We start from the raw sequence: 15,737 nt of genomic DNA on the forward strand, positions 1-15,737 counted from the left end.
CAGAAGAAATAAATCTATTTGATCTATAAATACTTTACACTCCCTGGAGAAACTGGGTCAGAGAACAAGCCTTGCTGGCACAAAGAACTTCAGCAATCATGCAAAACAGTGACTCTAAGAGCCATGTTGGCAACATAAATCAGCAAAGAGATGAAACATTTTTGGTTTTGTTTCCTGTATATTGTCACAATTTTATAAAGGTGGTCGGATTGCACATCCAATGGAGCCTCTCTCAGTAGAAATATCACTCTTGTAACTCTCCCAGTGCAATGTTCCTACACTTTGTTTTCATAAAAGTGAATGTTTTCATAAGAGTGAATTAAGCTATTAATTTATTGATGGGAGGGATGTAGCAGAGTCACCCTCAGGCTGAGCATGATAAGCAAGAAAGACTGGAGGTTCATGCTGTTTGGTTGGCTCAGGTCATCTGTGGGAGTCTCTGTGATGGACTGAACTGGACTGATGGAGAGAGTGTATCCCTGTTCCAGTTGGATGAGATGAGACTGGTTAGCATGCCTTGGAGCAGACAAAAGGAAAGTGGGCTGCTTAGGAAAGGTCCACATGCTTGGCTGGGTGCTGAAGGAAGTAGCCTGTTAATATCTGTTGCAGGGGCAGAGTCAGTGAGAAAACTAGAAGTCTGCCTGCCTGGGGAAATCCCATGCATGTGCCTCAGCTATGATGACTGAACTGGGGTGAGGAGGTATGAAGTTTGTGAACCCTCCCAGTAGTCTTAGTGACAGCATATTCATATACATTTCCCAGAGTTGGTTTGATCTCTTGGACCACTTCTGCTTTCTTTAGAAAGCTTTCTTTTCAAAAGCCAAGGCTTGGGAAGCTTGCCAATATTGTTACAGTTGCCTAGCAACTCATAACAGCCACTGAGAATTCAGTGGGCATTCTTTTCATAAAGCTACAGGCATTGTCTCTGTCACTTTGAGGAGGGTTTTTTTAAGCATTTTTAAAAATTTATATGTTTCTGAAACCCTGGGACTTTTTTCTGGTTGTAGAAAAATCCACCCTGGTCTGTCATTAACTCTGGTTTGCTGCTCTGTCAATCATATTCTCTGTGGCATGGTTCAGAAATAGATATACTGATACTAGCTGAAAGTTGGATTGAACAAAGAGAAAGAAAGCTAAAAACTACCAGCCCATCTAGCTTTTCAGTCTGGGATCCAACCCAAATATATCGGCCCTTACCTGAAGCCTTAAAACTGTCTGGGGGAACTTTCTCTCTCATGGAATCTATATTAATAGTGACTCAGTGGCGCAACGCCAAGGGGGCGGGGGCGTGACGCACCAGGCACGACCCTCTGTAGGGGCATGGCAAGGGCGTGGAGGGGGGGCAGAGGGGGCGTGGCAGGGGCGCAGGGTGCATTCATGCCCCGGGCATAGTTCCCCCTCATTTTGGCCCTGTAGTGGCTATCTGAAACAGCAGTAATTGACAGCCATTCAGTATATGGAAAAGGAAAGGCATGTAGTCAGAAAGGTTATTGGAGTTGCAGGTGATCTGTCATGAGTGAGAAACAGGTTCAACTCCCAAATAAATGTATCCCAGATTTCAGTGGGAGTTATTGAAAACTGAGCTATCTATATAGCACCAGCCTAAACTGTGTTACTTGGTTTGGTGGTGGCATGTGACAATGAGAAAGAACGTTTTTCACTAAACATTACAGTCAGGGATAACATGCTTTCTGCCAAGCTTGATCGTATATATATTTTTATAAAAAAAATTACGTGCTAACTTTTACTTCTGTAGCAGTCATGTGAGTAACATTGTCTTGCCAAAAAGCTTACAGAAGGACACAATTCACATTTTCTCAGGTCTGCTGGCAAGCACCACCAAATGGCTGGATAATTTCCATATAATTGCCAAGTGATTCAATAATGCTGGTTTCTGGTTATATTTTTGTCATTTTTCTTTTCAGAAAACTGTGCTAACTGAAAAAGTAACCCAGATTACAATAATGTAATAAAATGAATACAATTCCCCTTGTAACAAAATACACCAAAAATAATCTATTTGTTAGAAGCTACTAGACAAATACATAGCCATAATTTATAACCTAATATAATATTTCAGTAATATTTCTTCTCCAAGTGTTTCAGCTTCAGTCTTACTTGTGTAACATTTGCTTGAAGAAATTATGTGGAGATTGAGCATTCTTCCCTCTCATGACATCTAGTCTAGTTAATATAAAGATCCTTGTGCATTTTACTAGTACTTACTTCTAGAAATAGAAGAGATAGAGGATATCTCAGACATTTCAGATTATCTGTAGCTATTCTCTTAAAACTAACTCATTTTAAATAGCCCATACACAGCAAACCCAGACTTTTTCCCTGCCAGTTCTTCAATCTATGTGTTGTTATCATTAGCACCTGTTATTTCAGTGTTAATGTTAATTTTACCCATTGGACCATTTACTAAGCCAGAAAGCTGTTTTTCTTATAATTGCAATATCTTGTCTGTTGCATGCAAAACTACACTGGTAAAATATTTAAACTTTATTAAGGTGAAAGCTGAAAAGAGCTCAGAATTTATTTGTGTATCAGTTCTGGCATATAACAAATTATATGGATGGAGCCTATGGGGGGGATCCAATGTGTTTAAGTGATGAGTTCTTCAGACCTAGAAATTACAAACTTAAATTTCCCACCCTACAAACTTAAAAAAAAACACTTTAAAATTTATAGATGAGACATCATGGACCACTTATCTTCTAGAAGTTAATAAGGGCAATTCCTAGATTCAGGGGGCTACCTGGCATTCAAGAACATAGTCTTGAATGCATCTCATCAGATCACAAAAGCTGAGCAGGGTCAGTCCTGGTTAATATTTGGGTGGGAAACCACCAAGGAATGCCAGGGTTGCTATGCTGAGCAAGGCAACAGTTAACCATCTCCGTTAGTGTCTTGACTTGAAAACCCCACAATGTCACCATAAGTCGGCTGTGACGATGCCACTTCATACACACATAAGCTTGTAAGAAGCACACATTAGGCTCGATAAAAACAGAGGCTTCGTTGTTTGTCTTCCCTTTCTCCGCCCTTGTCAGTATCACAGTAACAAAGGCCGTTTCCGCACGGCCCATAAACGACGGGCTGGGGGCGGTAAAAACGCCGCCCCCAGGCCGCCGTTCGCACAGGCGCCGCTGCTGCAACGCAGCAGCGGCGACCTGAATGCGCTTCCCTCCCCCCAGGGCGGTGTCAGGCCGCCCTAAACAACAACCCTTTAAAGGGTTGTTGTTGGGGAGGAAGCGTCTTCCCGGCGGCGCGGTGCGAACCGCGCCGCCGGGAAGACGCCGTCGCCCTCCTCCGTTCTACTCACGATGTCCTCGTCGTCGCCTGCTGGCTGTCGGAGCCCTGCCCACACTGTCCTCCGACCTCCAGGGGTCAGAGGGCAGCATGGGCGGGGCTCCGACGGCCAGCAGGCGATGATGAGGACATCGTGAGTAGAACGGAGGAGGGCGAAGAGGCGGCTCCGTGCGGAGCCGCCTCTCCTGCGGCGGCCTCCGCTTGGCCTGCTCGCACGCTTGCGTGCGAGCTGGCTTGCGCCCCCACGCCGCCAGCACTCTTGGCGGCGTGGGGGCGCAAGGAGGCCATGCGGAAACGGCCAAAGTTACTGAAGAGTTGGGTGGTGGGATAAAGTGTAAAAGTTACAAAGCAGGTTTCCTGTTTGACTGATTCAGATTTACACCATGGGACAGATACGTTTTTTGCTGTTTTTATTTATTTACTTCTTGGACTTCTATGCCTCTCTTCCCTGATGTGATAGGAACAGCACAAACGAACTTTACAACACAGATAGGCTTGCCTTTTTTTAACTGACAAAAACAGCACTCAAACCCTGTTACCTGAATTTATGGTCTGCCTTCTAATAATTAAGTTGGGGAATTAAAAGCTAGAAAACTGTCTTGTTCCCCCTGCAGGGTCCTGATTGCCTTCCCTCCGTCCCTTGCCTGGGTGTTGTTAACTCCCCCCCCCCCCCCCCCGGTCTCCAGGGAGTGGTTCACACCCATCAGGCATTTGAGCCACAGGGTGACTAAGAAGGTGCTGCCACTGAGCTCCCTTTTTCTCTCACGCCTTCCTCAGCTGAAACCAGAGCCCTGCAAGTCCACTCTGCCTCGGCTTGCAGGCCTGGCCATCTTTGCTTCCTTCCAACAACTTTTCCTATTTTTCTCTCCTCTTCCTTGTTTTGCTTTCTCACTCTTAGTTCCTCCACCACTCCCACTCCCACTCCCTCCTTCTCCCAAACACCCAACACCTTGTGCTCCATATCTCCTCCTCTTTTATTCCCTCGGCCCCTTCTGGTCGCCCTGCCTTCCAGCCAAAAGAGTCTGTGGCCACGCCCCCCTTCTAAATCCAGGCTCTCCCCACATTCAAGTTGGGCTGGTCCGAGCTGGCTCATCCCGGCTCGCTCCTCCCTGCTGGGGCTTTTGGCTGGTTCACCTGTCTGCTGGTAGGCCAGGTCTTCTCCACCGGCTGCGGCCACCTGGCCAGTCTTGCGCCAGCCTCCAGGCCTCCATTGCCCTCGTTGGGATGCCTGGGCGTCTCTGCTAGCTCCGACCACCTGGGTGGTCCTTGGGGCTGCGGCTCATTGTCCCCTTCCCCTCTGAGCTGGTGAGTGTGGGGAAGGCACATCGGGGGTTGCGGGAGTCCAGGGAGGGGTCTGCCCCCACTCCCAGATACAAACTGTTTAGCAAAAGGTAGACAATAGCAGGGTTTTTCATCTGTGTATACCAGGATCCTTCTTTAAGAGATTAGACCCAGAAATAATAAAAACTATAACTTAAAAGGAGGGAGGGGTTATTGAAAAGAAGGAGATATTACAAGCTAATAAGAGTATTGCAAGCATACAGATCCTAAAAGATTAAGGAGTGGAATGAGGGTTACATGGAAGGAATTGGTTCAGCATAACACATTTCCTGTCCAAAAGTTCAAGGAGCAGAGAGCAATGACCAGTGCATATTGACTTGGAGAGAAGGGCAACATTGGGTTGTGTGGATAGAACCAGCACACCTGTGGGTGCCATTTACTTTCCAACTTATAGGGGAAAACATATCCGAAGGCAATGATGATGAGCGTGCCTCATGAGAACAATGTGTTTATGAAATTTATCTGAGTGTGCTGCATGTTCCCAAATATTCTGAATATTGGTCTCTGGTCTTAACAAAAAGGCACACTAAGCAGCTAGGTGTGAATCCAGTTCCTTAGGAAATGGTTTCAAGGCGAGGCACAATATTCTGTATTGAGGCATGGGTGCTGTAAGGGGTATGTTAGCTCTATTCAAGGGGTATTTCAGAGGGGGGAGACGATATCCATCCTGATGAGATTAGTAGTTTCTGGCAGGAGACCCATTATTCTACAACTTGAATACCCTTAAGGGTGTGGGGAGGAATGATGAGGTTAATATTTGAGTCAGCCCTCCTCATATGTCAGCTGTCTTCTGCCTGGACTCCCTTTTGTCCCGGCAGCAGCCATGTTGAACCAGATCTTTGCTATACTCACACATGGAGGTGTGTTAACATTCTCATAACTGCCCCTTAAAATCATGGGGGTAGTCTGACCTCTAACAACCCTATCTCTAAAATATCTAAAGTGCCTAATGATGTCCTTGTCTAACTAGCAGACCTTCTAACTCAAAATCCTCAACCTTAAATTCTGTCAGTTGGTCAGCAGTTAAACTGCCAAACTTCTTTTCATCCTGCATTTGAAAGTAATTGGCCGAGACTCCTGGAAGGCAAAACTTGAAACCATCCATCACAGTTTGCCATGACTTTCTTGTGATTCATATCGTTTGCAAGCAGAAAAAGATGAGAGAGAGGGCTCTGTAGTTAGAATGGTTGTTTGAAAAGTCCAGATGCTGGGTAGACCTTAAAATGACCTTCATCTTTTTCATCTCTATTCACAGCATGTTAACTAGCAATGACTTTGTGTTCCCTGTTCAAAAGAGCAAATTCACGTAGTTAAATCACACTAGTGGTTTGCTTAGAGAGATAATTTTGGACCTCCTTCAGAGGGAATAAATTATGCACCTGTTTAGGTTTTGTGAAACCTTTCATAGTTTCTCTCTTTGGATGACCTCTTTGGCACCTTGCTGCCTTTTAATTTTGTACTTTCCTGCGTCACAAATAAGACTAGTGGTGTGGCCATGAAGTTTGGATTGTTGTTGGAGTTAAAAAATATGTCTTTTGACAGAAATGAAGCTTTTATGATTGAAGCACTAGTTTTAGAGTCAAAAGATGTAACTACATTTTTGGCTGAACTAGGAATGTCATAAACCATAAATGCAAGTCACAAAATGGTCTGAGATTATTACTGTTATTACTGCTTTGTACAATGCTTTACAATTAGCTCTCTTATTGAAATGTTTTATATCAGAACAAAAATGTTATAGAAGTAATGGTATAAGATTAACTCTATTGTACAGATTCTGCTATCTTTGTATCACATGCAGGAATCTTGCAAGCCAAGCCCTCCTCAAAAACCTTTGCCAGCTGATCCTCAGAACAAAGCTATCCGGCTGAACAGTGTTTCCAGAATGGTTCTTGGGCTTCCAAAACCTGTGCCTCAGATTGTTCCAGTCAGGTTAGTTTGGTCATTCAGCTATATACTTCAGAGAAAAAAAAATTTCTCTGAAACACTGAAAAATAGAGTTCGCTTTGTCTATTGAAGGGTTATGTGTCTGACTTTGCTTCTTTCCCATAAAATAATGCTCATCAAACTAATAATGGACTTTTAGACAAGGCTATTGAGCTACCACCCACCCCTGGAGACCAATTCTCTGTTAGATTTCGTTTAGAGTCATGGATATGCCTGGTAGTGTGTGTGAATGCAGTTTATAGAAACTTCTCCAGAGACATAAATGTAAAAGGTAAAACTTACATTTATTCAAGCTTCTTCAGTTCACAACTTTGTTCCAAGAAAAAGGTAGATAGAAAGAACCCTAGTCTAAAGAGATGACTTTCCCTACGACAAGTGGGCACAACTAATGCGCCATCACGTGTATGGAGGTGAGAGGATGCTGCAGTGGGAAAGGCCCCACTGAGCAGGCTGCCATTGACCATGCGCTCGGGTCAAAGGCTAGAGCAGAAGTGAGGCTAGCATGGGGAAGAAAGGAAGTTAGTGGGCGGTCTCCTGGCCCAGACAAGGAGGGCAAACAAGAGAGACAATATCACAGTTAGAGTGAGATACACAGCACCCCCCAGTGTCCAGGCATGCAGAAGTCGCTTATTCCAACATTCTCTCCCATTCTTGCCTCAAAAAACCCAGAACCACCCATGTCCTATGAAAACACATTTGCGATTATCATGAATAAGCTAATAATGGTGATCTCTATGTGCACAATATATTTTCCTCACATTTGTATCCCATTTCCTCCAAGGAGGTCAGGGCAGTATACACTGTCCTCTTCACCTATTTTATCCTCAGAATGATCATGATGTGTAAGTTAGGCTGAGAAATATTAACTGATCAAAGACCACACTTTTCCTTTATCTCAACTTCAGTAGTGGGGCTCCAGGACCCTCAGGGCAATCTGGATGCCGAGGACATTGACAAGTGTATTTGTAGGGAAATGTTAACATAAAATAAGGAAATTCTGAAATTCTTATCTCAGCACCTCCCTGTGTTTAGTCTGAGATACAAGTGTAGCAAAAGCACTCTAATTTTCAGTAGAAGAAATGCCATTGTCTTGTTCCAAGAAATATATAAAGAATATATATTTGCCAAATTACTATCATTAAATATGAAGAGGAATGTAAATAGTAGTACCATTAAAATACAGTATTTTGGGAAGAATTTATTATGTTCTTCCAGCTCCAAAAGCATTCATTGGCTTGGTGGAGAAATTGGTTATGCAATCAATTAGATTGAAAATACTGTACTTTGGGTGCAATGCTATACACACTTATCTGAGAGTGAGCACCATTGAACACAGGGGAACTGACTTCTGAATAGACGTGTAGGATTGTGCTGTTCGTGTCACTAATAGATGCATTTTTAATGTTCTCTTCAGACAGCCAGTGATCATAGGGTAGCCTCTGAGCACCAGCAAAATGAAGATTAATTTTCAGGGAATGGGGCAGTGGCTGAGTGATAGATATGCTTTGAATATGAAAGGTCCCTGATTCAGTCCTCAACATCTCCAGGGCTGTGTTCAAACCAAGCATCCCCCATGTGTCAGCCATCTCACTGGTACATTTTTTCATGTTTCCACATTACCTCATCTTCTTTTTGTTCACAGACTGTTAACAGCCCATTCCTTGCCTGGTTTTATTTTAAACCTATTAGCACAAGCAATTTCTTGGGTCTGAAAGGGAAACAATTCAGGATTTCAGTGAAGTACCATACCCCTGTCCACCAAAAGATCTAAGTGCAGTCATTAGTGGTGTGGCAGAAAAGAGAGTAGATTGGTTCCACGTAGAAAATAGTCCAAAACAACTGCTCCACCCCAGACTGGGCCTCTCCATTCCACTGGCCCAGAGAGAGTTTAACTTAGCAGAAACAGCAGACAAATGAGCAGTGAGTTGGTGTTTGGGCTGGGGGGAGGGTGAATAGGGGAATTGTTTGGCCTGGTGGGGGAGGGAAGCTTGCTGCTGCTATTCCACTGGGTTCAGTTTGGTGTTTGAACTGAGGGGGGAAGGTGGGGTGGGTAATGGGGAGGCTGTTGCCAGGCCCAGTGGGTCAGAGCAGCTTGCTGCTGCTGTTCTGCTGGGTTTGGCTTGGTGTTTGTGCCAGGGGAGGGTAATGGCAAGGTTTTTTATTTTTTACATTCAAATGGAGCCGGGGTGGGGAACAAGGTAAACACTAAGACCCAACAGGAGCGATCTACAACAAAGAAGGTTCAGGAAGTGGCAGCCGATGGATATGCAATTCTACTTAGATCTTTTGATGAAAAAGAGTATAGTCAGTTACTCTTTTCTTTTCTTTTTTGCAGCAGTTAGCATCAGAAAAGTTAATCACCTGCCTTTTAGACAGAAGAGAAGGAGAAGGGGTTGCCAGGGGTTGTTCAAATAGAAAAAGATTTTCTGGTTGTAAAATTTGTTGTGCTCCACCCTGAGCCCGAAAGGGGAGGAGCAGGATATCAAACTGAATAAATAAATAATAATAATGTTGTCAAATGGTATAGAGCTATTTCTATCTATACCCTTTTCAATAAAAATAACAAAGTAGCATTGTAACTTCATCCGCCACATGCTGGATCATCTTTTTTTGGAATGCTCCGCTTGGGTCCTAGTGCCTACCCAGCAGAACTAGGTAGGCACTAGGACCCAAGCAGAGTCTAAAACAAAGATTGTCCAGCACGAGGCAGATGAAGTAACAATTTTTTAAAGTTATTTTTGTTGAAAAGGGTATAGCATTACTTACGCTTGTCAAGGTTTTTTTTTAAAAAAAAAAAAAAACCACCCAGAACTCAGCCCTCCGTTTAGAGAGGAAAAGAGGATTCTTGGAGGTGTCTCTACAAATACATTCAGGGTTTTTTGAAAAAGACATTCTATGCCCCATTACCCATTTGCCTCAAAATAAAAAAAGGTGGAGAACCCTGATGGTCACATGAGAACACAGGCAGTGGGGAGAGTTTCAATGTATATCTAAATATGCACTGCTCATGATACAGAGAAAACAGATTGTTCTGGGCTCTCTGGAATTTCCATTACAAGGATGATTTTGTACAGAATTACATCCACAACCAGACTACCAAGGAACACCACTCTGATGTGGAAGCAAACCAGTTAATTGGGATCAAATAGCAGGCAATATGAAAGAGTCTGGAGATCTGGTACCAGTCAGAATAATATAATGCTTTTTTTTCTAGACCAGTTGTCTGACTCAATATAATGCAGCTTCGTGTGCATGTAAAAGATGAGACAAGAAAATATTGTAACACCTCAGAGTGCAACTGATGCATTATGACTATTCCTTGGGAAATAGTTCCACATAATAGGAATACAAATAAAATAAACTGATAGATCGTGATAAAATCCTTGAAGTGGAAAGCATGAATACAAAAACTAACTAGACATTTGCTGGAACATTAGGTTGTGAATGCTGAACAAAAATAAAAAATTCAGTGGTATGTTGCCTTTAGGTGCATTACTAGAAGTAGGATTAATTAAACCAAGTTTACCTGAATCAGTGGACCTGAATGTTCCTGTTTTCCAAAGTAGATACAACCACGGCTCTTCAACAGGGAGTAAATACTGTGGCTTCTGATACAGTTCAATTAATGTTTTAAATTAATGTTAATATGTTGGGAAATACTCTTGACTTTCCTTTTTCCCCCCCAAATAGGCCTGCACCTAAACATCCACTTCCCATGCCTAGAACCTGCGACGTGGCTTATCGGAAGTGACAAAACACAACATCATTTCTATCCTGAAAAGTGAAGTCATAAAGTTTGCACTATTTTTAATTCTTGTTGGAGAGCAATATTTTTATATCAATAGATATAATTTTTAATGTTCAACCCCCCCATTATTTTTAAAAACTCTGAGCTACTGCCTTTGGTGCTATGCTGTGTGAAGGTGGTCTGCATCCGTGCTCAGGTACTCGTAAATTATTTATATTGAATATTTATTACAGTGCAGAGCACTGTAGTAGATATTGTTTCACCATAGCTGAGTTTACCTTGGAAAGAAGCCATTTTTGTGATTTCTAAGCAGCCTCAAACCATCCTTCATTACAGATTTCTCAATAGGCTGTACAGGTGCCTCAAAGGTTGTTTGGTTTGAATATGTTATTCACAGCATTCTGATCAAGGCTAAAATGAAACTTTGCTGAAGTCAAGGGACTGGAATGTCAGAAGTTAGTGGCTGAAATGTTGATTTTGGAATCCAAAGGCAAAATATGATTTTTTGGAGAAATTTGATGGCATCCGAAGTAAAGAAAAACCTGTTCTGCTCTAGTTTATAAAGCTTAAAAGTCTAATGGTCTGTGACTCAGGCAAAAGTAGCTGTCTAGATGCATGTGTTTTCTGAGTTTGGATGCTAGAACATCATATAATGGTTTCTGCAAAAAAATTCAGATACTTCACTTTGGAATCAGATTCGCTTCTCTAGCAATATATAGTGTACCATTTTATCATTGCTTGCTGAAAATGAGTTATAACTGGTCTAATCTTACGCAGTAGCAAAGTAATGTCTAGGAATGGATATTAGGGTTTTCCTGCAGCAGGCAACCAAGTCTAGTACACATGATGTTTCAAGAAAACACACTCCCTCCAGCATGGTACAGCGGTGTCTTAGAGGTAACATGTTCTACACAGCTAAAAGTTCTGGAAGAGGTCAACACTTTAAGCAGCATCATAGAGGAATGTGGGACTTGTCAGAGCTGCAGAAGACACAATGACCATTTACCAACCTCAACTGGGACTCAAAAATGTGAACAAGGTGGCCTGTTTTTCTTGCGATGAGAGTGGAGTAACCATAGCATTACAAGCACTGGAACTATATAATCTGTTGTGAAATGTGGGGATAAGCAACAACTCCTTTGTGGGAAATACTGCAAAATGTAATGCATGCCAAAACTTTCAGGCACCTCTTTGTACCATCTACCTCTATCATCAATGGCCAGGCTGTTTATTATAACAGACAAGCACAGAGCAAGTTTTGAGACTTGAATACTAACCCCTAAATACTAATTGAATACCCCATTTTTAATGACATTGGAAACCACTGCAGTTTCCATAGCCAATGTCACAGAATTCATTACAGCTCTACTGTTGGGTTTTTTTTAAAATATAAATAACTCATCTATTTCAAAGTATGTGATCTAATTGGTTTTGTGAACAAATGTTCAAATAGTTATCCCTCCCCCATCATATGGTGAAAACCTCCAATATCTGTGTTATCATATCTCAGTGTACTGTAAAACCTTATCGGGCTGTTCAAAGCTAGTTGAAAGTTTGAACTTCAAGAAAATGCATACATTTTCAATATATTTTCTTAATGAAAAGCACTGTATATTACACAAGGCTATTTTAATCTCATTTTTTAGACATAGTACAAAACTTCTATGTTAATGCAGGGTGTCAGTTTTTTGATATTGTTTTGGTGCTTGGTAAATTAATTTCAATCAAGAATCAGAAGGTACTCGCCTCTTTCCTGTACTGTAGTGGAGTACATCACATGTCCATACTGATTATAGGGTTATTTCCAACACAGCTGCCATTCAACAGACAATTTTCTCAGACGTAAAATAAGTAATCAGAGGGCAAGTTGTTTGCCTAAGGTTGAAAAGACGATGCTTCTTACAAAGAATTGATTGATTACCCTAACCATACTCCTATTACTCAGTCCCCCTTCATGACACATCTGCACATTTTATAACTTTATCCGATTAGCCCCTGTATTTGGCCAGTTTCTTCCAAAGCAATGTGAACATTTTAAAACCAACCTTACATTTACTAAAGCCATTAGTCTCCAGAAGACACAGAATGTTTTACTGCTCTGTTTATTTTTTAAAGCTGTATTTTACAAATAATAATTGTAGCAGTGTTTTCCATGGAACAGATGAGCTGTTGTTCTTTATCTTCTTTCCTCCTATGGATATTTCCATATTCAGTTTTGACCTACTTCCAAAATTTAAAGAAATAAAATGCAACTATACATTATCTAGCAATGAGTCAATTAATCTCTACTGTATGGGCAACGGAATATTTTCAGTGATATGGTCAGTTGAACCAATTATTACAACACATATCAAAACTCAGTTAACAATGTTCCTTCATAATTCAGGATCTGGTGTCAGAGGGTACTTATTAAAAAAATTCCACTCTTTTAGCCATATACGTTTAACCTTCAGTTGCAATGTCTGCCTTAGCGTGATGTCTGAATGTAGCCCATATGGTCACTTTTTCATCTCTGGTTTAGTATTTTTCTGAAAATTTTACTTTCATAACTGTTATAAAGATGAAGGTAGAGGAATTTTTCCCTTCTTCCTTTTACCAATGCTAAGCCAAAATCCATTGGTGACGCTTTTCTTTCAACCCCTGCTAAATGTTCCCTCTCACCCTGTCATCATGGTGTTAACAAATACTTTATTATATGCTAAACAAAACTGTTTCCAATGTCTACTCTAGACCATTGGTAATCTCTCTTGCCCATATGGTGTAATAATATCCATAGTCACTGGTCTGTGCTTCTTCAGGCAAAGAGACAGAACTTGAAGACCTTTGGTCTTTCCCCAGCAATTTAGCTTTTCCCAATTACTGTGCTCTGTATCTAGGCAACCACAGCAGTTATGCTTATGAATAAACCAGACAAATATATCAACATCACAACCAAAACCAATAAAGCAAAAGAGAATCCTCTTTGGAAAAAAAATCAGCAGTTAAAGTTTGCATATGTTACTATGTAATTTCCTGTGTGTTAATTTATATGTCATTCTGGAAATGTTAATGTAATATTTATGCTAAATGATAGTGGTAATCAGGTATTTAAGACTGAGTTTGGCATTTCAATTGAAATGAAAGTCAGGTGCTCTTTAAATTACCTTTCATGTATCTTGAGTACTTTCCTGCTTTTCTAGATACACCTTATTGCCTTCTTTTTCCTGGTTTCATTCTGTTGGACTGCCTTCCTACATGCTTACTGTTAAAGTAGCTATTACATTTAATTTTATTTACATTGCCTAAAAAAGATGCTAGCTTCAGTAAAGTCTGTTGTTTTTTCCTGGTAATAGCACACATTTAATCTACAGTTAACTTGCTTGATTTCTAATTGTAAAGTGTTAAAGTAATAAGCAATAATATTTTAGAGCTGAAATGTTCATTCAAGAAATAGTTGGAATATTTTCTGTTGCCTCAATTAATCAGGCCCCTTAGGGATATGACAGGAGGCTTGTGAATGAGATTCAAGGCCCTCATGTTTATGTGCCAATCTGCACTGGGTTCTATGGCATGTGCCATGTACAGAAAAGAGACCATGCAAGTAGAGATCAGAGGCATATCACATTGTGCATCTGAATATTGACTTTCTTGTATGATCCTGGTTAGCACCTCATGTTGCAAAGATGCACAGTTCCATTCCATTCCATCTTCCTATATAAACAAGGGCAGGTGCCTTTATTTGTTATTTGTGTGCAGTTATTGCCCATGGATCCTTGGTTAATGTACCTTAAGCAACTGTTCTTGGATTTGGGCAATTTATTCTAATGGAATTATACATATGAAAACTAGTGTTGCTAATTACTCAACACATTAAGCAATCTTAATATATAAATGAAACAGGTAAGATGAACTGTTCAATCAAATTTTATACCAAGTTTTGCTCCTGGGAAAAATTGAGAAAAACAAATAGTTCAAAAACATTTCCTCAGGGAACCTCACAGCTTACCAGTATCCTGCAGGCCTTCTGACGGTAGCAATTTCAAGGTGGGAATCAATAGACAACCACATGCCTTACTGGGCAACAGCCTTGTCCACTTTCCTGAAACATGGGTTGGAAGCTATGTTGGGGAATGCTGCTCAGAAGAGCCACAGGCAGTATGTCAAAGAGCCAAATGTGTTCCCAACCCTCTGAGTATCATTGTTACATGAAGATTAAAACAATAGACAACGCCAGGAAGACGTAACTAGATATGTATAATAAAATGACATTTTTTATAACTGAAGTAAGAAAAGACTGGGTTGGATATTATATGCGGAAGCAGCTTTCTAACCTTCTGTATCCCCCAGTAGGTCTTTGTGATCCCCCAAAATGCAATACTAGGATTGGAGGGGTCCCTTATGGACAAAACACCATGTTAAATGTGTGCTGTAGCAAGGAGGGGAAACTGGGCAAAAGCTCCTGCTATCCTTTATGTCACCAGAGGAAATTAGGAGAGGGAACTCTCTGCAAACAGAACAAATTGGTGGGAGTAATTTTGCCCAATTCTTCCCCCATAAACCATGACATTTTATTCCCAGTGGGTTGCCAAATTCTGACGTCGCCTTTTCAGGGATCATGAGATGTGAGAAAAAGAAGTAAGAAAAATCACCCTGCACACTTGCAGGATCTGAGCACAACAGAGTATTTCTGCTGAACTTCGCAAGCAAATATTTCTATCTGTTATCCCTTGGCAAATATTGCATTTTCATGGATTTAATGGGAGACTGCTTTTTCAGTTTCAATGAAGAATGTTGTACGTTGTAAAGAATGCTGTTAAACCTTTGATGGTAACTTCAGCAAAGTGACCTCATATTTTGTTGTCAGTAAAGGGAAGCATGTCACAGATGTCAAAATATTATAAAACAGCTGAAATTGTACTTCCTGAAAAACGCACTATGTAGAAGCACCTTTGAAATAAATGAGAGCTACATATATTAACTAGATGTAGGTTTACAGTGTGTGGAAATGTGCAGTGGCTTATTGCATGCTTATACCTCACGGAAACCAAAATTGTAGTGCAGAATCTTTAAGACTCATTGCGTCTACAGGATCTTAATGATCTTTTCTAAGCATATTTCCTTGGGAACAAGGGATGACATATAACTGTGTCTGTCACCTCGGCACTTGCTGCTTGATGACTCTCAAATGCATGAACTGTCTCTAAAAAGTATTTTCTATGAATTGGCATTGTGTGATAGGAAAATTATACCCAGATCAGGTGATATTCCTTCACAAGTCATTACTTAATGCCATAGTAAATGAATAAAGAGTATGCATGTTGGTGCAACCCTCGCGCCATTGAAATCAATGCAATTTATTGATATGTGCTAAGCATGCTAAAGATTAAAATGTTAAATATATTTAATT

The 15,737-nt window shown here is 41.0% G+C and overlaps 1 protein-coding gene across 2 annotated transcripts in view; it reads left to right on the forward strand.

The window, feature by feature from the left end:
* Nucleotides 1-15,389, forward strand: part of ADAM12 (ADAM metallopeptidase domain 12) — a 327,649-nt gene extending 312,260 nt beyond the window's left edge. For both annotated transcript variants that reach the window (XM_048505732.1, XM_048505733.1), the window contains exons 22-23: nucleotides 6,458-6,588; nucleotides 10,294-15,389. In XM_048505732.1, the coding sequence (XP_048361689.1) occupies nucleotides 6,458-6,588; nucleotides 10,294-10,354 (192 nt within the window). In that variant the 3' untranslated portion in view covers nucleotides 10,355-15,389. The remainder of the gene's footprint in view (nucleotides 1-6,457; nucleotides 6,589-10,293) is intronic.
* Nucleotides 15,390-15,737: the final 348 nt, after the last annotated feature.

The sequence above is a fragment of the Sphaerodactylus townsendi genome, linkage group LG08 (genome assembly GCF_021028975.2).
Source record: "Sphaerodactylus townsendi isolate TG3544 linkage group LG08, MPM_Stown_v2.3, whole genome shotgun sequence".
NCBI lineage: Eukaryota > Metazoa > Chordata > Lepidosauria > Squamata > Sphaerodactylidae > Sphaerodactylus > Sphaerodactylus townsendi.